This window comes from Manduca sexta, chromosome 19 (genome assembly GCF_014839805.1).
Source record: "Manduca sexta isolate Smith_Timp_Sample1 chromosome 19, JHU_Msex_v1.0, whole genome shotgun sequence".
NCBI lineage: Eukaryota > Metazoa > Arthropoda > Insecta > Lepidoptera > Sphingidae > Manduca > Manduca sexta.
This window is the reverse complement of record NC_051133.1, coordinates 9,267,119-9,290,885: the sequence shown is the minus strand read 5'-3', so window position 1 is coordinate 9,290,885 and position 23,767 is coordinate 9,267,119. Positions and strand designations below refer to the sequence as shown.

At 33.8% G+C, this 23,767-nt stretch overlaps 2 protein-coding genes across 2 annotated transcripts; one reads left to right on the top strand and one right to left on the bottom strand.

The window, feature by feature from the left end:
- Positions 1–251: 251 nt before the first annotated feature.
- On the top strand, positions 252–6,801 carry LOC115441944 (cyclin-dependent kinase 8). The gene is made up of 8 exons (XM_030166873.2): positions 252–825; positions 1,277–1,528; positions 1,802–1,991; positions 2,109–2,322; positions 3,317–3,485; positions 4,125–4,238; positions 5,435–5,507; positions 6,129–6,801. Exons 1-8 carry the CDS (start codon positions 577–579, stop codon positions 6,257–6,259), a joined length of 1,392 nt encoding a protein of 463 aa, XP_030022733.1. The 5' UTR covers positions 252–576; the 3' UTR covers positions 6,260–6,801.
- Positions 6,795–23,218, bottom strand: LOC115441945 (mucin-2). The gene is made up of 4 exons (XM_030166875.2): positions 23,138–23,218; positions 21,255–21,353; positions 10,610–12,022; positions 6,795–9,149 (listed from the first exon to the last, which is right to left on the bottom strand). Exons 2-4 carry the CDS (start codon positions 21,289–21,291, stop codon positions 8,986–8,988), a joined length of 1,614 nt encoding a protein of 537 aa, XP_030022735.2. The 5' UTR covers positions 21,292–21,353; positions 23,138–23,218; the 3' UTR covers positions 6,795–8,985.
- Between the last annotated feature and the right edge of the window lie 549 nt (positions 23,219–23,767).

The following is a 23,767-nucleotide window of genomic DNA, read 5'->3' as shown; positions in this document are numbered from 1 at the left end:
CATAGACGATATTCTAGTCGATATATTGTAATACGTTGGATTGTATTGTTATTGTTAAGCATACAATATGGAAAAAATATTATATTATATATATCTTGATATCTTTTCTACAAATTGAGTTTTAAATCGATATAAGGTAATATATCCCCTAAAATAACAAAACTCTAATTAATAAAATACTCTCATCGATATTTTTTTGACAAGTCTAAGCTATATTATAGTCTCGTAACTATATAAATTTCAATTGACATTGACAGTAGACTGTGTTTTCTGACATTGGCAGATTTCTTTGGTGATAGTTTTGGTTTTTTGAAAATGAATATATCTCGATGAAGTAAAATATTATTTTACACTAAAGACAACATTATTCAAAAAGTCTTTAGTAAATTCCCCATCCCAAAGTCTTTAATATTGGGGAATCCCCTTAATCTGTATCATAAGTATTTTATCATTTGCATTTGTTAGTATTAAGAGTAATCCTTATAATTTACTTTGCCTTAAACATAGTGATTATATTCACTTTGATTCTAATTCAGTTTTTCATAAGAAATTAATTACTTGACATAAAAGTTAAAAATGGGAGACAATTTCCAAAACAACAAACCAATGGCGCCGGTAATGATGGACTATGATTTTAAAATAAAAACACAGAACGAGAGATCCAAAGTGGAAGATTTGTTCGACTACGAAGGTTGTAAGGTTGGCCGGGGTACTTACGGCCATGTGTACAAGGCGAGGAGAAAAGATGGCTCTGATACAAAAGATTATGCTTTAAAACAAATAGAAGGAACTGGTCTTTCGATGTCCGCATGTAGAGAAATAGCAGTGAGTTGTTTAATTTTATACCATAAGTTAATAATATAGGGTCCAAATATGTTAAGCAGCTATATCAATATGTTTACATTAAAACTGACCCCATTGTGCCAGTGTGTCATTACACAGACAAGAAAGAAAACTGATTAATTCTTTTTTTCAAAAAAAGGTTTATGCAATACAAATAAAATGCTTTTTCATTCTGTGTATTAATATGTTCAATGACTATCATTGAAAGTTTTAATGACAATGTAAAAATGAAATAACACAATACATGCACAAATGGTTGACATGTTAAATCAGTATGTAGAACTTGTTTATTTCAATTCCTTTGTGCAGTTGTAAATCTATTTCAATATAACAGCATTCCAAGGAGCATTCATGTACAGCTACTTGAAACAGTTAGCAAAAATAAAAATAATCTATGGAAAAAGACAATGGTAAATTTAATACTTTTTTACAGTTACTAAGAGAGCTCAAACATCCCAATGTGATAAATCTAATAAGAGTATTTCTCTCTCATACGGACCGTAAAGTCTGGCTGCTTTTTGACTATGCGGAACACGATTTGTGGCATATAATTAAGTTCCACAGAGCTGCAAAGGCCAACAAGAAATCCGTGATGGTACCAAAAGGAATGGTCAAGAGTCTTCTCTATCAGATATTGGATGGGATTCATTATTTGCATTCAAATTGGGTTTTGCATAGAGATTTGGTAATTATTATTTTATGTAATAATGTTCATGAATTAAGAAATGTTTATCTTAATTTAATTCCTGAATACTAACAATAATGAGAGTTGTTTTTTTTTTATATTGTTGAATTATTCAATTATTAAATAAATATTGAAAATTCTTGTATGAATAAGATTGGTTTAGAAAAAGTAATTTTATTTATAATAGAGCCAATTCAAATAGTAATCGTATCCCCACAAGTATTGGACTATATCTTTTAATTTTAAGATACAAAATTATAATATTTTTTCTAGAAACCTGCAAATATCCTTGTAATGGGTGAAGGTCCAGAACGAGGAAGAGTCAAAATAGCTGACATGGGATTTGCAAGACTGTTTAATGCTCCACTGAAACCACTGGCTGATTTGGACCCAGTGGTGGTCACATTCTGGTACAGGGCACCAGAACTGCTCCTTGGTGCTAGGCATTACACTAAAGCTATTGGTATATATTTAAAAACATTTACAATACTTTCAATATCTCCTTCGAACACTTTTAGTTTTAGTTTTTTTTTAACAAAAAGAAATATGGTTTGCCTTAAAATATAGTTTTACGTTTCAGATATCTGGGCAATAGGTTGCATATTTGCTGAATTATTAACCTCTGAACCAATATTCCATTGTCGTCAAGAGGATATAAAGACAAGCAACCCATATCATCATGACCAGTTGGACAGGATATTTAATGTCATGGGATTCCCTCAAGAGAAAGATTGGGAAGACATCAGAAAGATGCCGGAGCATGCAACCTTGGTTAAAGATTTTAAGAGATCTAAGTAAGTAACTTTTATTAAAGTTTTGTTTATTAAAAAATGTATATTTGATTATTATCTCTCGCTATGCTATGGAAGGAAGTGGACAATTAATATCTCCTCATGCTCCCCATCTTTCTATGTGATTAATTTTCTTGTGGATTTGTTCAGAGTGCTATTGTTGTTGCCCCTATACTGCAGTGCATCAGGGATGTTTGCAGTGGCACGCGTAGATTGCTTTGACGCCATGATGCGCAAACATTGTGGATCACTGGTGCGCAGGGTGAGGGTCTGCACCAATAGCATTTTGAACATATTTGCAAATAGGCTAGACTGTGCCTACGTGAATCATTGCTGCAGGAAGCATGCTGCAATATGAGGAGAGCAGTAGTGGACGCATTATTGTTTATCGCCTCATAATTATCTTACTAATATATTGTTTTACTAACCCCAAATGAGTCTGTGTTACTTAATTAATAATAATAAATAAAATAAGAAATAAAAAATAAATAAAAACAGATTACTGTTCAGTTTCACTGACTGGTGTCATAAAATATGTGCTACTGCTGATCCTGGCTTACAGGAGTAAGAGTAGTGTGTGTGTGGGCGGAAAAGTCTCCATATCCAAAAAAGTTTAACTCATTTACTTTTATATAATATTATATCTACATAAGAATACAATTTATTAAATATTAAAAAAAATTACCGATTTCAAAAAAGGAGGAGGTTTTCAATTCGAATGTATGTTCTCTTTGTTTTGATTACTCTGCAAATTGGAGACTGATTTTCAAAAACATTCAACATATCAAGCTTTAAGACAATTTACTTAATATAGAACTTTGCCTCCAACTAAATGTTCATAAATATCATGATTAACAAAGTGCCTCCCCTAATACTTCAAATAATTAATATCTAATATAGATCTGTAAGCCCCTATGATTAGAAATAAAATTAGAATACACCTATGTAGTAAATTTTTTCACCATATTATATATTATTCTAAATTACTTGCTTTCAGTTACCAGAATTGTTCACTCAGTAAATACATGGACAGACATAAAATCAAACCAGACAGTAAAGCATTCAGTTTGCTGCAAAGATTGCTTCTGATGGATCCCAACAGAAGAATAACGTCTGAGGAGGCAATGCGAGATCCTTATTTCACTGAAGACCCACTTCCTACTCAGGTGATTAAGCAATAGTTATAGCATAAAATGTCAGAGTTATAAAGAAAATATAAATCTAACAATGAATTGGTTAAAAGACCTGTTTCATAGGAACGCGTAGAAATATCAAGTTGAAATTAATATATAATACTCAGGTCTATGGTTAATCTTTAGCTGTAAAAAAATACTTGTATGCCAACATGATAAAAAAATATAACTGATTATGTTGCATATTATGCGAGGGGAATCAAAACTTAGTTACTTCCTGTTGACCTATAATCATCAAATTTGGCTAGAAGCAAAGTCTTACGATAAGTATGTGTAAAGGAAGAAAGATTTTAAATCATCGAGATTAAATATGTTAAATCGTAAATATGTACTATAAAAAAAAGGAATTGACTAAAAAAGGGAATTTACTATTCCAAATTTATTATTTGCGGTTGGTGCAATTGCCGTGTTTAGAGATTGAACGGTAAAGTTAAGTTTGTCAAGTTTGATTTTACAAAATATATACTTAGATACCTTACCTACAAGTTTGTGCGGAACTCTCGGTGTGCGAGTCCAACTCGCAGGTATGCGTTTTTCTTAATTAATTAATGTGAAAAAATGTCTGATCACTTATTGCTGCATTAATTTGTAAATATAAAAATTGTTTTACAGGACGTGTTTGCTGGCTGTCCCATTCCTTATCCGAAGAGAGAGTTCTTAACCGATGACGATCAGGAAGATAAGAGCGACTCGAAAGCGAGACAGAACCAACAGCAACAGCCGAATGTTTGTATATTAATATTGAATAATGTTTATATGGCTCTATTTGTAACCAATACATATTTATCTCATAACAATTTTAGAGTGAACGGAAATCATTTTTACACGAGTTATTTATATACAAGTTTCACTAGGTGATATCTAAATTTGCTGCAATTGGAGTAAGGCGGCGATAGCATGAATCTATATCATGATATGTTCCACATATAATCCTACTTAGGACATTTATTGATACCAATTTCATTGACCAAGCATTCAAGTCTCAATAACTCATACATTATATCATATCTATACATCTATACTTCTATACTATTATATAAAGCTGAAGAGTTTGTTTGTTTGTTTGTTTTTTTGAACGCGCTAATCTCAGGAACTACCGGTCCAAACAGAAAAATTCTTTTTGCGTTGGATAGCCCTTTGTTCGTGGAGTGCTATAGGCTATATATCACCACGCTATACCCAATAGGAACGGAGCAGTAATGGCTAATCTCAGGAACTACCGGTCCAAACTGAAAAATTCTTTTTGCGTTGAATAGTCCTTTGTTTGTGGAGTGCTCAAAGTTATATATCATCACGCTATGACCAATAGGAGCGGAGCAGTAATAGCTAATCTCAGGAACTACCGGTTCGAACTGAAAAAATATTTTTGTGTTGGATAGCCCTTTGTTCCTGGAGTGCTATAGGTTATATATCGTCACGCTATGACCAATAAGAACGGAGCAGTAATGAAACATGATGCAAAAACGGGGACAATTTATTAGTTTTCAGAGCTTCTGTTGCGTGCGCTGCGTAAACGGTTAAAGTTATGCAACAATAATGTATGACGGGATTGTTCCTCTTAAAAAGTTCTACAAAAATATATCAAAAAACAAAGTCCCCCGCTGCATCGGTCTGCCCGAACGTGTTAAACTCAAAAACTACCCAACATATTAGGATAAAATTTGGTATGGAGACAGTTCGAGACCCTGGGAAGAACATAGGCTTCCGGGAAAATATATAGCGTGACTTTTATAACGGAAAACTTTAGCCCGAAAAACTTTATAACGCGGGCGGAGCCGCGGGCAAAAGCTAGTAATATGTATAATGAAAATATAAAGAAAAATAAAAGAGGTCAGATAAAAAAAGAATCACAATAAAATTTGGTAAAAACTATTTTGTTACGTACATTTAGTTTGAGAAAAACTCATTTATTTTATTTTCAGACACAACAAAATCAAGTACAGCAAAATAGTCACGATCACGGCGCCAACAACGCTAAACGAATGAGAATGACAGGTGAGTAATATTACAATTAACTTCTACCTATTTTGATCATGTGGCAAGTTTTTATTGGTGAGAGATCATAGATCAAAGTTTCAAACTGTAGTCACATCCCTTTTTAATGGATAAATAGTATTCTAGTTGATAAATTTGAAGATTGAGTTGTTCCTCTGACAGGTATCTTCAGAGCTCAGTGTTTAAACAATGAATCAAAATCGATTGAGGTTTTAGCAATTTTTATAATGGTAGTTCTATTGCTATTAGGAAAAAAATCAGGCGCTTTTGCTCTAACTGTTGTTCTTAACTTGGCTCTTGTAAAAGGATTGTTTTCAGTGGCCGGTTTTAAATTGAACTTTCAAGTGATCTATATGCTGCAAGTCGTTTTAAAAAAGATGTACCTATATTACAAAAAAATATGTTGGTGTTAACCAAAATGACAAGCACCTCACTGTACCTAAATGTACAATGAGCATCAAATTAAAAATTAAAATCGCCTGTATAAATTTGTATTTGCCAAACCAATGTTTTATTCATGGCACTTTACCTAGTTTAGATAAAGATACTTCTTTTGGTTATACTATATTTTTATTTTATTTTGATTGTGGTTGGTTATACATACCAGTATTTTTATCACAGGTCCGAATCAAGGTAATAACGCGGCAGGAGGGGGGCAACAGGAGTTCCACCAGCAACAGCAAATGATGTTCGGCGGGCAACAACAGGGCGGCAGTTCGCAACAACAAGGCAACTTCCAACAGAGGTTTTAATTGATTCTGTGTAGGAGATTATTGTGCAACTAGGAAGGGATGTTTAAGGGAATACATATTTTGATTGAACCTAATGTACCTAATTTTATTTTTTATTGTTTTCAATACATTATTGGGTCTCCTTAAAACTCTTTTAGCTGAAGATCATCAAAACCCAACAGTAAAGTTGAAATTTCTGTATTATAATCATTATATTAGAGTACATTTATTTTTCTAATAAGTCGGTTGTTTGATTCTATTGATTTTTGAGTCTTTTCTCTTTTAAGTTCATTTCTGCATAGAGAAAATACTTGGAGTTTGTCTAATCATGTATTACTATCAAAGGCCCAAAATGAAAATATAGGCGGAATAAATATTGTATTGCATTTTATATGTATAGACCATGAATGAAGGAAAAAGAATAAAATTACAAAAATAAGAATAAAAAATGAATGTCATTTAGAGTTAAAGTAAAATAAGTGCGTAATTTAAGATTGAATTTTTATAATTTCTGTAAATATTGATAAATTAGAAAATATACAAATTAAAGTCTTTGTACGAAATTATTTTTTATTTATACATTTTGACCATTCACACATACATCTTATACACATATTAAAATCGTAGTTCTTCCGTTGGGCATAAGTTGGCAATTGGTAGAAATTAGAACTCGTTAAAAATATGGTACATTCTCTCAACATTAAAAATTGCTTACAAATTTAACGCCTCTCAATGACTATTTACCGGCCGTTATTAATAAACCATATTAATCCATATCTTTAGATCGATCGAAAAAATATACTAATCAGATCATCTTTGATCTCTACGTTTACAAAGGGCTTTTTTTGATTTGTTTGTTGTCTAACGCCCGAAATTAATAATTTATCAGATCTATATGCAGTTATCGTCGATGTCGTTTATTGTAACTATTAGTCTGTCTCTATACCGAGCATATTGAGGTTGGCCTTACTTGGCTGGTTGATTAACGAATTATCTAGTTTGGATACGGCTTATAATAATATTATGAACTTTATCAATTTTTGTTTTCAAAAATTATCTAAAATATATTTTAATATTGGACGGAATTGTTTACCTTATAAGTAACTTACTTAGCAATATATTTTTCAATACTAAATTTACTGTCAGTGCCTGGCATAGAAGCGATAAGATGAATTCTGGCCCTATTATTCTATTCTATTAACCACTCGTGAGAATTTCTCTAAATAAATGTACGTAACGAAAAGATTTCACGAAACATTGTTACGTAATTTTTTGTCTTATCTATTATTTTTTTATTTGTCTTATGTAATACATCTGTTGTATCAAATTATATGTAGATTATAGGAGACAAAAAACAAATAGATGAGACTGAAAATTTCGTTACAATATTTTGCAAAAACTATTTCGTTACGACCATTTATTTTGAGAATTAGTGATATTACACGGTATTTCGTCGTAAAATTCATGTATAAAAAACCAGAAAGTCACAATATTAAAAGTACAAACTATGAACGTTTTCATAAAAATAAATTTTGATCGAATTTGTGGTCTAAAACATATTTTTATACTACTTATAACGTAATATGAAATAAATTTTAAAGGGATTATCTTATATTACAAAATCTACATGTTTACAAAAACATTACGCATGAATAATACAAGCCGTAAGAGGACTGTCATCTGCTCAATAGCTTTAGGTGGAACATTTGCTCTATTTACGAATCTAAGTTTTACCTAAATTAATACTAATCATAGATATAAATGGAATATTGAATGCGGTAGCCAATCAATATTTTTCACATTATGGTGCATTCCATACGGGGGACTTTTTTGTGTGTAGGCGTTCATTTAGTCAACACCAGGGGAAACCTACGAATAGAGTATTGGAATCCCGCGGTAAAGCGACTGCTCGGGCCCGGTAGAGAGTAGTGAAAAAATGAGGGACGGATGGGAAGTTTCTAGAATGGGCGGGGGTAAATGTGCGTGGGCCTTTATAGGCCTGAATGTGGAGTTACAACCACGAGGCATATCGACTTAACTGCGTGCCTAGGGCCGCGACAAATATCCCCCGTGCATGGGCGTCATTGTATAAACCTTTATTATATCTATGATCATAATCTTATACAATCGACGTCGATGTCACCTGGCACATTAAACATGATGGGAAATAGATTTAATAATCATAAGATCTATCCTTATTTAACTTCAATACACTCCTTGCACTGCAATGATAAAACATCAGATTTGGTCTATCGCTGCCTACCGTGACAACCTGAAAGTAACGCTGGAAATTTTAGTAATATTGCTAATGGATTGTTTTTACATATACAGCACAGTGACCCCACTGCCCCTGATGGTAAGTGGAGTGGGGTCCAGTGGAATGTCGACTGACGAGTGATAATTACCACTCGACACAATTATGCCGGTCTGTTGGAACCGGATATACACAGGCTGATCCCGAAACGCGTCACTCATACGTGGGCCACTATGGCGGGTTTTAACACCGTATGGTGGTGGAGCAGATATAAAATATCTGCATAAACCCGTACCCTGTGCTCAGAAAGCATGTCAACGCCAGCTAAGGGCAAATAAGTACATTAAATTTTAAATGGATTTGAGTTAATTATTTACGTAACATCTTGCTTTTACTTCGATCCGGTTAGTTGGGTTTACCGCGGTTTTTGGTAAGCTTGAATCTTAAAATATCTCTATCGTAGAGTTGATAATTGGTTTTATTTAATCTCAGTCTAATTGATGGATCCTGAAAATTGAAAAATAGTCTTTGGTCCTGTGTTGTCCAATGTGTATTCCGATTTGATTAGTTCGTCTCTCTTGAGCTTGGTGTTAGAGTCGACGGTCCGTATGCGCGTGCGCAGCTTACCGCAGCGTCCGTCCACTAGCTTTTCATATGCTGGAATGTAATTGTAAAAAATCTGTTTATTGATCTGAGCCATGTTTTCATTAGTTGAGAATATTTATAGATGAATGTGTGATTAAAAATGTTTATCGGAAATATGTAGTGTATCTACATAGTTATTACTTGTGTTATCCTACATAATGTTTTTCACTATGTACCAATGTAAATTGTCAATATGTTTTTGATTTAGTAATTTTGTCGTCTCGTATTAGACCGTCGATATCGGTATACATCTCATAAGATAACTTGACTCTAAACCATTTAACCCCCCTTATTCATAGACGTTAGATAACTAAGAACGAAGCATTGCTGTGATAACAAGTCTGTATCTCAGTGCTGACGGAATGGCAGCCTTCGCAGTGCGTAGATATTGGGCCGTTGTGATTGGCTAATATTGTTATACAACTTGAATCTAGTTGGCTGTCAGATAAACAAAGCTGTACAAACAACAAGCTTTCAGATAAACAAAGATGAGAAACAGACTTGTTAGCACAGCAATGCTCTGTCCTTAAATAAATGACATCTATGAATAAGGGGGTAAAATTATATTCAAAGTAGAACTAAATATTAAAACAATCCATAGGAGAATTAATAACAGTGAAAACTGAATATAATCCAAGTTTAATTTTATATCGACAGTGTGTATAACTTATAACCACAATAGTGTTCAAAGTACTTGATTTTGTAACTGAGTAGGTGTGGCAACTAATGATTTGCAAGGCGAAACCGGTTGGATCAATAGTTAAGTTATTACACTTGTAGTTTACACGCACTGTTTGTTTTCTGTTAATATTTATAGCGATTTTATTGTGGTAATACTAATTATTTATGGTCTTGATCGGGTTGTTAGTGTTAATGATGTGTATTCTTTCATTAGTGTTTTTAGTGATCTGTATGTAAAATAAAATTTTCAGACATAAATATTTGGTCTAATCATTCGGGTTTACTTTATCTACAGTTTGAGGTAAAAGGAAAACAAAATCAGTTACTGACATGAATGAAATGTAAAATTTCCTGCCTTAATATAGCTATGTTTAGTTTAGCCTATGTTGCATTGTTTGTGCAGAACTCTAGATTCTTCAGTCCTGTCCCATGTGAAATCTAATTTATTAAGTTATTTCTCGCAATTCCTTAATTCTAGCAAGATATTTTTAAATATCTTATAAACAACAAAGTACCTCTGCCGCATCGGTCTGAACTGTGAATATGATAAACTAAAAAACTACTGAACGGATTTTCATACGGTTTTGACCATTGGGCGGAGTGATTTAAGAGGACGGTGTATGTGTATAAGTCATTACCTAATGTTTGGTACAATCATTGACGTACGTAGTACATACATATAATATGTCGATGGGTACGACAGAAAAAAATGCGGCCATATATCTATTGTGCTTTGCTACCTTTACAAAGCCGGGACGGTTCGCTAGTTATAGATAAAGAAATATACTCACTGTCCTTTCTAAAGGAATTGTGACATGCCATATGACATATCGATGGGAATCCTTTTAAGTCCTTCGGATCTATCAGACCAGGTGATAACGGTCCAGCGCATATAGGATCTCTTCGTCCCTTACATGAATCTATACAAACATCGTATGAATTTTTCCTCGCTTTCGGCTTCGGCTTTCGGGTCCGAGGTGTTTTTGGTTTTTTCGTTGTAGTTGTTGGGTTTATGTTTACATTAGTTATCGAACCACTTGGAGCTATAACCCGAATTCTTAATGGAAGCAATGAAAGTGGTGGCTCAGTTCTAGGTATTGGAGTCGTCGTTGATAGCAAAGGTCTTGCTGTGTTTTGACAATTAGCAGTAGCGGGTGGGCTTGTAGTAGGCAGGGTTCTCGTTGTCGGCATAGTGTTATTAACTGTTGAGACTGTTTGAGGAGACGAAGGAACTGAAGTCGTGGTTCGTGACGGAGATGAAGCTGTAGGTGGCACTGTTTGAGGAGGTGAAGAAGGAATAGATGGCGCTGATACTGTTGGTATTGGTTGGGGTATACTAGGCTGTGTAGTGACGGTAGGAATCATTGGAGCTTGTGAACTAGTTAGTCCAGGCGGTTGTGGTAATGGATAATTTTGGATATTCTGTGGAGCCTGTTGGTAAATCAAAAAGTAATTTGATTGAGGAGAAGGTGTTGACGATTGTATTGGCAACTGTGTGACTATCTGCTGTGGTGATATCTCTGGTACATTGGATATGGGCAGTACAGGCAAGTTTTGAACTTGAGGGACCAGCTCCAATCGAATCTGTTGTGATTGGTTCTGCGATGACTGTGATCGTGAAGGTAACCCGCTGGTACTTTGATTAGATACTATCAATGGTTGAATAGGCGCCTGAACGGATAGGTCTAATTGACCCACCGGAGAAATTGGTTGTTCCATCTGAGGAAGCTGTGCATTTTGTGATTGTTGCACCGACGGGGGCTCTCTAGTCACAAGTGGTATAACGGGCTGTATTTCAGGCGGCGCAGGAGGAACATTAGGCAAGAACGGAGGGGCAGATGTTTCCTGAGGTTCAGTTTGGACTTGAACAGGAATCGTTGGAGATGAGGTTGGCGGCGTCGATGACGATGGCGTCTCGGATATTGCTACCGTTGAAGGCACTGTAGATGTTGGTAGACTGTTTATAAAATCTTCAAGTGTCGAAGATATACTACGTGTCGGCGGTTTTAGCGTTGACAGAAGGGAAATTTCATCAGGAATTTCACTTGATTTTGACAGCACTATTATAGGATTCGTTGACGAGAATGATGATTCAGTCGAGAAGAGTTCTGATATGGGCTTCGGTTGGAATCCATCATTAATCACATTCGCAGAGTACCACTCCGGTTGCTTATCCGATATTTCAGCTCGACATAGTTGTAACACTGGAAAAAATATTAAATTTCGTTACTTAAATACACAGACATCACCACTTTATTAGCAGCATTTACAATTTTAGGATCTACTTAGAAAAGATTACGTCTTTATATTTGTATCCGGAATTATAAAATTTATACATCTTATAAAACAAAGTCCTCAAAAGCTACCTGTCTGTATGTGATCAATTTTCTCAAAATCTACTGAACGGATTTTTGTACGGTTTTAAAGATAGTGTAATTCCTGAGGAAGGTTTCGGTTAATATTACATTACGGTTTTATGTAAATTGACTGAAATATGACGATTACTGTTGAAGAGGTCGCGTGGATGTCAAAAATCTGGTGGGTTTACGTGGGAAAGACTTTGTGAAACACTGATTTCTACGCGGACGAAACCGCGGATACAGCTAGTTATCATAATAATATGATCTTTAATAAAATAATGTCTTCGAAATACTTAAACAGTAGTTTGAGTAACTTTGAACAGGTTCCTCAGTTAAGTGTAATTCGTTCATAATATTTTTTATACTTAGCCTGTTTTACAACTTCTTACAAATTCTACTCGTTTCACAAATGTACCTATAAGCCGACCAAATACAAAAGTTACATTAATCTATGCCCACAAATAAATGCGTATAAATTGAATACTATCTACATCAGCTGTTTAATACGGTAACACTCTAATAACATGTAAATAATATGACATTAATGGCGAATATCGTTTTGGCGTATATAAAAAAACGTATAATACACAATTTGTATTTTAATGATATCAACACAATATATTCGCAATAAAAGTTGCTGTTGATTTAAGATGCATCATGCTCGAAACTGGTTTTCAAGGACCGCTTTTTGTGATCCCAATGCTCTCCGGCGAGGTCGTGCACCCCGCTCCGGGGTACCCTTTGCCGTTTCATTGACTAAATTGCATGCTCTATAAACACTGGACAATGTTGCATGCAGTGGGAAACGGACTTTCACCTAGTCACAACTATAGGATTATGTCGTTCTGTGTTTATCTTGCAAACGTGTGAGCATTTACAAGAGGTTTGGTTAAAAATCATAAAATAATCTAACTTAGATGTAGAATTTAGAAACGGTAACACGATTTAGATTGTTCATAAATATATTGATACCAACACTACTAAAATTTATACGTTAGTTAGGTACGATTACGTTTAATTTCGTGTTGTGACGTCAAACTATTATAGAGATGTAAACCGTAAGAACATTATATAGGATACTAGTTATTTTACTTTCTTTCTCAACTAATGCCTCATTACAATGTGATTAGTGTCCAACAAATTGGCCTGCGTTATGCATATACCTATCAAGTCTTTATGTGATATTTATTATACAAATGAAATTATCATGGCATTTGTGTTATATTCATTTAATTACGAACTAATTTCTACAAAGTTTTCCGCCCGCAAAAGTCCCGATTTCGTTTCTTTAAGTTTCAATTTTCCGAATAATCTGTCTCAGTAACTTACAACTTTTAACACTCTACTTACAAAACGGACTAATAAAGATAATTGGCTGATATATTTGTCGTAGATGAAGTAATTCCCCTGTATGTGTTTTGTGTACTTTGTACGCAACAAAACCATAAATATTATTACAAGTACATTATACCCCGTAAGACGTCGAATACCGATTCATTTTACATAATTAAACTTCACCTTATATGAATCAGAGATCCAGAATGTCAATTGCCAATTACATTTTCTGTGACCATTATTGAATTTCTAGCGGCGAATATTATTATACCAAGAACTTTATTATCATTTAGCATCGTATTAGCTATGATGCGAACAATGTATGATATTGTATAAATACGGGATGGTGACAACGGAAAGTCCTGAGCCTTTGGACAAGAAACATTTTTACAATCGTTCACTCTAATAGAATAGAATTTCGGAGCATAGAAAAATGTTCTAACGCAATACATTTTATATAATAATAATTTCAATAGCAACCTGTCATGGATAATCTGTTACAAAAATAAATAAGAATTATACACCTCCTGTGTATTATTGGCGATATTAGAGCATTATGTAAGGATCCTATAATTAGTATTTTTAGTAGGTAAATAAGTTAATATACGATTGCCCTGTATTCTATAATAGAGGTAAATATGACCTAAGTAATAGTTTGAAACATTTATTAAAAGATCCCACATTCATTCATTCGATCGCGATTCTCTTGTGAATTTTTAACACGCGTTGAGATTGTATCCCTACTCTATTTATAGATGACAAAAAAGTAGACAAAGCTACAACGCAACCGGCAATTATGCAGATATGCAAAAAACAAGGCGTTGGCACATGGATTCTATTTATTGTACGTTATAACAGACGATGAAACGGTATCCGTTAAGTTCTATGATGATCAAAGAGCGGCTGGATTAAATAAAACATTGCAAAAATTGTTGTGCAAATGTATAAACTGTTTGAAAAAGAGCAAGAAGAAAGAGATTCTTCGGTAATATTAGTGACAATCCGAAAGAAAACACAATTCACAAAACTGAGAGGCCTACTGCTACTAGTAATGGGACCTAAACGTGCAAATATCTCAAAATATGTAAAATGTTTTTGATACTAAAATCTGGTTCCAAGATGTTATGCTACATAATCCGCACTTATGTAATAAATTGTTAGATTACGAAACCATCGTCTTTCGTAGTCTAAATAACAGTGAAAGACATTACTAATACTGTCTTCAATACGAGAGTAACATTAGAACGTTTTAAATAAAAATAGGAACTTATTATTTGCATGCAATGGAGATATTATGGGAAAGTACATTGTCAAGCGGAATGTGCGCTGCAATCTTAAAGTACGTTAAAATAATTTTAAATGCGTATATGTTTTAAAGGCGAAAATAGTGTTATCAATTAGGGAAATTAACATAAAAAGCTTTCCTTTTTTTCTATCTATTTTTCTTTATACTGCTAAAGTTCTCCACATTTCATAGTACATGATCGTAAGACTGGGCATATTCTACTTATAACCACGTTAAGAAAATCCAAAGGAATTATAATTACTTCTCAGTTCGCGGTAGCATTCCCATTTCAGAATTATCAAGAAAACGAGCGGCGGGGCTTACTTAGCGAGTTTTTACTTGAATGTTTGCGGCGCGGAAAAAATTGTTCTAAGAAAAACAAAGTGAACTCTGTATACACGCGCACTGTTGTGGGAATACTTTCTCTTTAAACGTGTCTGTATTATTATATAAAGTTTTATAATACCCAGTGATAATATTGGATACAATGTCCTTTACACCGGAAGACAATTCTTATATAATTCCACTTAGCGACAGATACAGTAGTAAAAGAAGAGTGAATAACAACTCAGAAAACATCTCGTGTTCGAGAGGTTAATGATTTATATATTATTTAATTATTTATTTATCTCTGTATATAAATTCTTACAAAATGAAAAGAAAAAGGTACCTACGTAAAAAAATCTTTACAGAAAAAACTTTGTTAATGGAGAAAATGTATTCAAACAATTTATAATTTGCGAAATATTAGGACATTCGTTGTAGAAAGCTTTGCTAATAATAACGATCTGGTATGCGTGTTAATGTTTCATAAACAAAAAAGGTAATTCATGTATAATATATAATATAGCCAATTCTTCTATTTACAAAAAAAAACGCATTAAAAGTGAATCTTGGAATCTAACGTCTAGCTTGTATAGCTAATCCTACCACAACAGTGACTGGCTTAGCTTTGCTAATAATTAGGTAGAGTGCAGTCCAACAACTAGCAAAAGGTGTTGCGCCTTTCAGAAATCTTTAGAATTTTATATCTTTGAGAATTATAATATAATTATATAATTATAATATAATTTTATATTTTGAATATTATACACACTTACTAGCCCCGAAACTCGCCATAATAATTATTTATTTATTTCAATATCAACACACAGCCATTACAGGTTACACCCAATACAACTGGCGGAACTACTAACAATACATAAAAACTTACAACTATATTCTACAACTATTTTTAAAAATAAATTATATAACAAAAAAAAATATGAAAAACTAAGCATAACAAATGACATGAGTTACATGTCAAAACAACTGCTTTGACATGCACCTTGTTTACGCTATTAATAGCTCGGGTGAGAGGCGTAATGAGCCGCTTTATAGATGTTACATTATATAACACATATTAAGACAGTTTTACCCAGTACGGTACAAATAAATATTCAATGCAGTCCCTTAACCTTCAATATCACAATAAATGCCGACATGACCGGCGAAATGTTTATGCGAACGGCGTACTCTCTGAGAAACCATTAAACGTTACGCGTCATACATTCAACAGCTCCGCCAGTGCCAGCAGCTTGGCATAATGTTAAACAGCTGTTGTGTCATTGATAGGTCATTTGCACTAGTGCACTAGGCTTAGAATTAATACGGGTATTTAAGAGATAAGCATAGATGGAAGGATTATGGAGTAAGTAGATAGTGAAGTTTGAGATACTGAAGAAATTTGTCTTACTTACTACTACTCTTATATATATATATATATATATATATATATATATATATATAATGAATTTTTTTTAATAGGTTTGGGGCTAAAATAAAGCGCACTGTCGCTTATACCAATATTGGAAATATTCACTGCAGTTACCTAATAAAAAATCTTTTTTTCTGCGTTTCTTCTACGTAAATAAAAAACTAACTATTAATTATCTTCTGGTGCGTATTATTTCATTCTAAGGAGTTAAACATGGCGTTTATCAGATCATAATTTACATTATAATTATCACCACAATTACAAACAATGCCGGCCGCGCCCACGTCACCAGCCCTTCTCGGGATAAAATAACCATTGTATACTCGAATCCCGGATAAAGAGTGGTTTATGTCCTTTCGTATTTAAGCTAACTTCGTGAATTCCAAAAAAAAATCAACAAAATTTAATCGAATGTGGTTTAGCCGCGAAATGTAACAAACAATTACTTTCGCATGTAGGTACCTACATCGAAGATTTATATAATATTATGGATGCGACAATTTTGAATATTGCATTAGCGGCCACGTTCTGTTGCTTAAAAAACCGTTATACACAAATATAGATGTAACATAATCAAATAATGAGTAACTGTTAACTTGCATGTTCGGTATGTGGTTTGGTGAATTTAGGGTCAGATTTAGTTAACAGTTAACTGTTGAGTGTGTTGTATGATTTCTGAATGGTCTATAATTATATTTAGTAATGAATTATTGAATTTGCAGCTGAATGCTTTCAAAATGAATCATTATAATATTTAAATGAATATAATAGGAATAATTTATATCGGTTATCATATTGGTAATGATTATCCATTGTAAACATAGTACACTGATAGATTTTTTGGGTCATCCCTTATGGCTATGAGAATAATTAATTGTGAAATATTATCCCTATCCTCTCACCAGTTGACACAATTATGCCGACCTGTTTGGAACCGTATATATAGGTACAGGGTGATTCCAGAACGCGACATACTTTTTTTTATTCCGCCACTAAAAGGTGACTGCACTACACCTGACGGTAAGCGGAATGCCGTCCAGACTGAGTATTGAATGGCAACAGATGGTTATGTTATGCCATTCGACACAGCTAGTCTACTTAGGTGCTTCTTCACGTTGCGGCCGTAACACCCAGGATTATGTGAGCCACTATGGTGGATTTCACGCTTATGTACAGAGGGTACTGTGCGGATGGATACAAATTTCCTACCATCAGCAAGTTTCATACATCAGACAATATAGTTCGTTTTTTTGCGGGAGATGCACTTCAACCGTGTGGGCCTATAGCTTGTATTTAGATAGCGCAAGTAGCAATTCTACATAGAAATTATAGGAGAATGCACCAGTGGCGAACGGTAACATTTTCTATAAGGAACCCCGACACAACATACAGGTACTAATATTCATAAATGCGTTCTGCAAATCTCTATAATGGTCATTTAATATAACATAAATTACGAAAGGGAAGCCGACAGGAATCGGGGAAGCATCAAAGGAAAATTAAAAATATGACCCAGTATTTAGTAGGGTAGAAGTTACTTTAGGAACAATATTTTTTTGTAGAGCCACACTGTATGCTCTACTTATCTTGCAAATAATTATATTTTAGACTATTGGCGAATAATTCGTCGAATACCTTGTGGCATAAATATGACTATAAATAATGAGTACGAATACACCCGAATGCGCTGTTTCTGGTGAAAACGCGTTTGAAACTATTTGTCTGTATTCGGCAAGTATCTAAATCAGGAGTAATGATTATATATTCACAAGATTTGGGACCTACATCTTTAAAGAATAAATAAACAGAGTAATATATTCTGTTAGTATACCTTAGTAGATATATATACACCTTAGTAGATATGTAGAATAGAATGGAATATTACAACTTGTAAGTACATTATGCAGCGGGTTCTCCCACGCAGTCTGTTTATAAATTATCGAGAATACGCATAAGTAAAAGTGGTCGGTATAGCATTTACTAAAGATACTGTTTCGAAAGTTTCTCATGACTAATCTAATAGCATTCACAACGCGTTATAGGTTCTAATACACCAACTCACTCCTAAGAATCTAAACAGTTTTACCCAGCCAGGAATCTAGTTTCGAACCGTTCGATTCATTGCCTTAATATGCTGACTGTAACAGAACGTGGCTATAATATTTTGAATAACTGATTTCGTCATAGAACAACAAAGTTAAAGGCTGTTGACCTTGAGGCATCCACTGCGTATTACCCGTTGTAAAGACATGTCAAATAAACACCAGTAGTTATTAAGCCTAGAACAAAATGTATGTTTGAAGGTATGTGAAGTCTGCTAATCCGTAATAGGCCAGCGTGGTGGATTAAGGCCTAAACACTCTTAGTAGTAGAGTATGCCCAGGAGTGGGACAGTATTAGATCTGTTGATTGTATAAAAAAAATATAGAACTGGGAAGATCGAATACAAAATAATTACACTCTGTCAAAACAAATTTCCACAAATTTACAGATAACTTTAAAATTACAAACAAACGTCGGATTATCTGATCATAAATTAATTTTATACCAGATCAAAAACTGACCAAAACACATTAATCGAATATATCGTATATTTCTAAAAAAAAAGAAGTGTAAATTAATATTTAGAAACTTAATATTAGATCTATAAGTATAATTCAAAATTATGCAGATAAAAAACTGTGTTTTACATGATAATGTTTACCTAATTAGTAATAATTATTGGCTTTAGTATCTACAAAAGATATAAATTTTGTTTACTATAATCGTGTGAAATTATTATCTATATCTAATATACTTAGTCTGGCCATAAATACTGTTACACTTAATTATAAAAAAATATTACATTTGAATTTCGAATCTGTCATTTTTATACGATTGTTCATTGTGTTTTCTCATTTTGGCGCCAATACATTGTAAAATATTTTGCGATATTAAAATGGTGTGGGGTGATAAAGAGAACCGAATCGCTGTGATAGCATTACACAAAGTAGGTATGGAGCCAAATGCAATTTTTAAAACTCTCCATACACTTGGTATTAGTAAAATGTTTGTGTACCGGGCTATTAATAGGTACAATGAGACCTCCTCTGTTTGTGACAGAAAAGATCTGGCCGTCCACGTAGTGTTCGTACGAAAAAGGTGGTCAAAGCAGTAAGGGAAAGAATTCGAAGAAATCCTGTCCGAAAGCAAAAGATTTTATCTCGGGAAATGAAGATAGCACCTAGAACCATGTCGCGTATTTTAAAAGATGACTTAGGACTTGCAGCCTATAAGAGACGCACTGGCCATTTCTTAACTGATAATTTAAAGAAGAATAGGGTGGTAAAATCGAAACAACTACTGAAGCGGTACGCAAAGGGAGGTCACAGAAAAATTTTGTTTACGGATGAGAAAATTTTTACAATTGAGCAACATTTTAACAAACAAAATGACCGTATTTATGCTCAAAGCTCTAAGGAAGCTTCCCAATTAGTCGACAGAGTGCAACGTGGACATTATCCGACTTCAGTGATGGTTTGGTGGGGTGTTAGCTATGAAGGAGTGACTGAGCCATATTTTTGTGAAAAGGTATCAAAACATCGGCACAAGTGTATCAAGATACCATTCTTGAGAAGGTAGTTAAGCCCCTTAACATCACCATGTTCAATAACCAAGTATGGTCCTTCCAGCAAGACTCGGCGCCGGGTCATAAAGCTCGGTCCACGCAGTCTTGGTTGGAATCGAACGTTTCGGACTTCATCAGAGCTGAAGACTGGCCGTCGTCTAGTCCCGATCTTAATCCGCTGGATTATGATTTGTGGTCAGTTTTAGAGAGTACAGCTTGCTCTAAACGCCATGATAATTTGGAGTCCCTAAAACAATCTATACGATTGGCAGTGAAGAATTTTCCCATGGAAAGAGTGCGTGCTTCTATTGATAACTGGCCTCATCGTTTAAAGGACTGTATTGCAGCCAATGGAGACCACTTCGAATAAGCTTTTATATTTTTAATTGTTTTATATTTATGTATTAAACTGACACACTGTAAAAGTAATAAATGTTATTTGCAGTTAACAATTTTCTTTTTTCTTTATTACAATATTTATGGCAAGACTAGGTATATAGCTGGCTGACTCAATATTACAAAGTTCTAAGTTAATCATTATAAATGTTGGAACAAATGAGATTTATATTTTCACGTTGATATAATTAGCAGATACTAGATTCATTGTTAACCCTTTATTTCTCTTTCGTGATTATTTACAGTATGCAAAAGAGCGTAAAATATTTTTTTAAATTTTGTGTGTTTGCACAAATGTTTGTTAGTACATCAAACCAAAACAAATCTTTAGATTCAGACTCTGATAACTCAAAAACATTAAGCTTTATTTTTGTAACGTGTCAGACTGATCATCTGATCTGACTGACATCCAACGGATTGTTTTACGGGGACTTGTATCAGGAAGGGTATAATAGTCTGAGATATATCTAACTTCACAGAGATCGCATTGTGTGCACAGGTAATGAAAACAAAATATACTTGAACGCAAAAGTTGTTCGAATTCACTTTTCCAATTTCCGGAAACCGGAACACTTAACGCAAACAGTATCACAGACAATTCGTACAAAAATTCCAATATTTCACTATAATTTACAACAAAATAGCTACGTCAACGGTTAAATAACCTGAGTAAAAACATAGATGGAAAATTACTTACGTGTTAAAACGACGAGCGTTGTTCGTAGGTACGCCATGCCGGGACGAGCACAGTCTACTGACGAGGTGTGCGAACGGACCCCGGCTAGCCCGCCGCGCTCTGGTTTAATCAAAACGAGTTATCAATAACTATATAATAGTAGTTTAATAAAAAATGCAGTAGATATTGCATACATTTAAAATGCAATTAACATTTTAATGTACGGTAATTATTGATGAATATTGTTAACACTTCCTTTATGGACCTGGGGTTTTGGAATTGTTATGTACTGCTAATTTTTGAACCAAACTTTCGCATTTGATGTACTGGTGGTAGGTTTCTCATATGTGAGAGTCCGCTTGGGTAGGTAACACCGCAATGTCTATTTCTGCCGCCAAGCAACAGTGTATGGTCACTGTTGTGTTCCGGTTTGAAGGTCATTGTAGCCAGTGTAACTATTGGACATAACAGAACTTAACATCGCATGCCTCAGGATGGCGAGCGCAGTGGAATACCAAACAATACTTTATAATTCAAAGTGTTGGTTGGTGTTTCTACTGTTTATGACCGGTTGTATCTCTTACGATCAGGCGAACGGCAAGCTCGTCTCGGAATTAAAATAAAAAAAAGAAACATTTAAGTAGATACAATTATTACTACGAACCGATTTCGATTTATAATCGAGTAACACAGTATTTTTAAATACATACAATCTTAAAAATTATTGGGCTACCTGATAATACGTAACATTTCATTCACGCGTCGATCTATTTATAAGATATCGAAAACAGCTTTTTATCGCATGTTTGAAAAATCATGTTTTTTGGACCTTTAAATTTATTATAAGCAAGTACTTATGATTAAAATATGGGGCACCCCACACGTCAGACTTTACATCGGGAAAGACTTCCAAGCGCGCGGAACCAGGAGGAAAATCTAGTATTGATATAAAATTTCTTTTCTTCAATTGTTTCACTTGCTTTAAGCTGCTTATTTATTTATTTATTAATGATTCATGCATCTAAAAATCACAAATTATAAATAATAATACAAATTCTGATATATATGACTATTAATGGTATGTACAGCATTCTCATACACATAACATCTAGATAAAATTACAAAATAAAATAAGACTAGAAAATCCTATAAAAAACGTAAAAGAGCATCATTTAGACATTAAAATGAAACGGTACAAATCAACAATAAAATTACAAAATAGTGACCATAGCGGCGATAGCCTAGTTGGGTGTGGAACAGTCTGCCAAGACGAATGTCCGCAGGTTCAAACCCCAAGGGCGCACACCTCTGACTTTTCTAAAAATCATGTGTGTATTCTTTGTGAATTTATCGTTCGCTTTAACGGTGTAGGAAAACATTGTGAGGAAACCTGCACATCTGAGAAGCCTCTATAGGGATTTCGAAGGTGTGTGAAGTCTACCAATCCGCGCTAGGCCAGCGTGGTGGACTAAGGCCTAATCCCTCTCAGTAGTAGAGGAGGCCCGTGGTAACTGCTCAGCAGTGAGCAAAAGTATATAATACAGGGCTCATATTATTATTATTATTATTAACCATAAAAATGAACTTATAGTAACCATGAAATACGATAAAACATTATAAAAAAGTTAAAATAAGAAAAAAAAATTTTATTATAAAAAAAAATTACATTAGATAATAAACTGTAATCTACTTTGTCAAGCATGTGTGGCAGAGCTGGTACTTACTTACTAGTCATTATGATATAAATATCCCCCACCGTTGAAGACTAAATTTAAAACACGGTTGGTATTTCCAGAACGCACTTTATTGCAAAAAAATGCTATCTAATATCTCAATTGGCAGACAAAATGCAATCTTTACAATTTTTTACAGATAGAATTAAGTATAAAAAAGTGTCTACTTACCATAAATTACGTGGATTAGATAGTTATCTAAATAGCTTCTACCAACAGGAACTCGCCCAAGATTTCCGTATTTTAAGGTATTGTTGCTTATCCAATTTCGCTAAAATAATACAAGTTCAAAATAACTTCTTTTTTTATTTTGCATTATCGTTATGTTGAACATATTGCTTATGAATAAAATTATAGAGACGAGACTGTAGTTTATAAAGTTGGAATACTGTGTTTTCGTAGAAAATCAGTAACAAATAAACATGAAGGTAACTATGGCTATTGCTTTTGAACACACATAACCCTAGAGCAGGGACAGCCATAAATTTACTAGTTAACGTGCCATTATTTACGTAAAAAAAATAATGTGCTGTAACAAGTCACCCTGGGCAGGTTTTTACGGTTGTCTATCATCGGCGAGTTTTATTTTTATTTATTTATTGCACTTAATATACAAATGTATACACGGGGACTTAATGCCATAGGCATTCTCTACCAGTCAACCTTAGAGTGGTGCAGAGATAATCAAAATAGGTGCATCACGATAATATGACACTGAGAAAAAATATATAAAAATTTCATTTTTAGTTTATATTTTGTTACACATACTTAAATTCTCAATTATTGGTTTGTCCGAATTAT

Excerpts from the sequence above, each read along its gene's own strand:
- LOC115441944 (XM_030166873.2), top strand. The coding sequence starts at position 577 with ATGGGAGACAATTTCCAAAACAACAAACCAATGGCGCCGGTAATGATG. Across the intron at positions 826-1,276 it reads CCGCATGTAGAGAAATAGCA|TTACTAAGAGAGCTCAAACA; the intron begins GTGAGTTGTTTA and ends ACTTTTTTACAG. Across the intron at positions 4,239-5,434 it reads ACCAACAGCAACAGCCGAAT|ACACAACAAAATCAAGTACA; the intron begins GTTTGTATATTA and ends TTTTATTTTCAG.
- LOC115441945 (XM_030166875.2), bottom strand. The coding sequence starts at position 21,291 with ATGGCGTACCTACGAACAACGCTCGTCGTTTTAACAC. Across the intron at positions 12,023-21,254 it reads AACGCTCGTCGTTTTAACAC|TGTTACAACTATGTCGAGCT; the intron begins GTAAGTAATTTT and ends TATTTTTTCCAG. Across the intron at positions 9,150-10,609 it reads CAATTCCTTTAGAAAGGACA|CATATGAAAAGCTAGTGGAC; the intron begins GTGAGTATATTT and ends ATTACATTCCAG.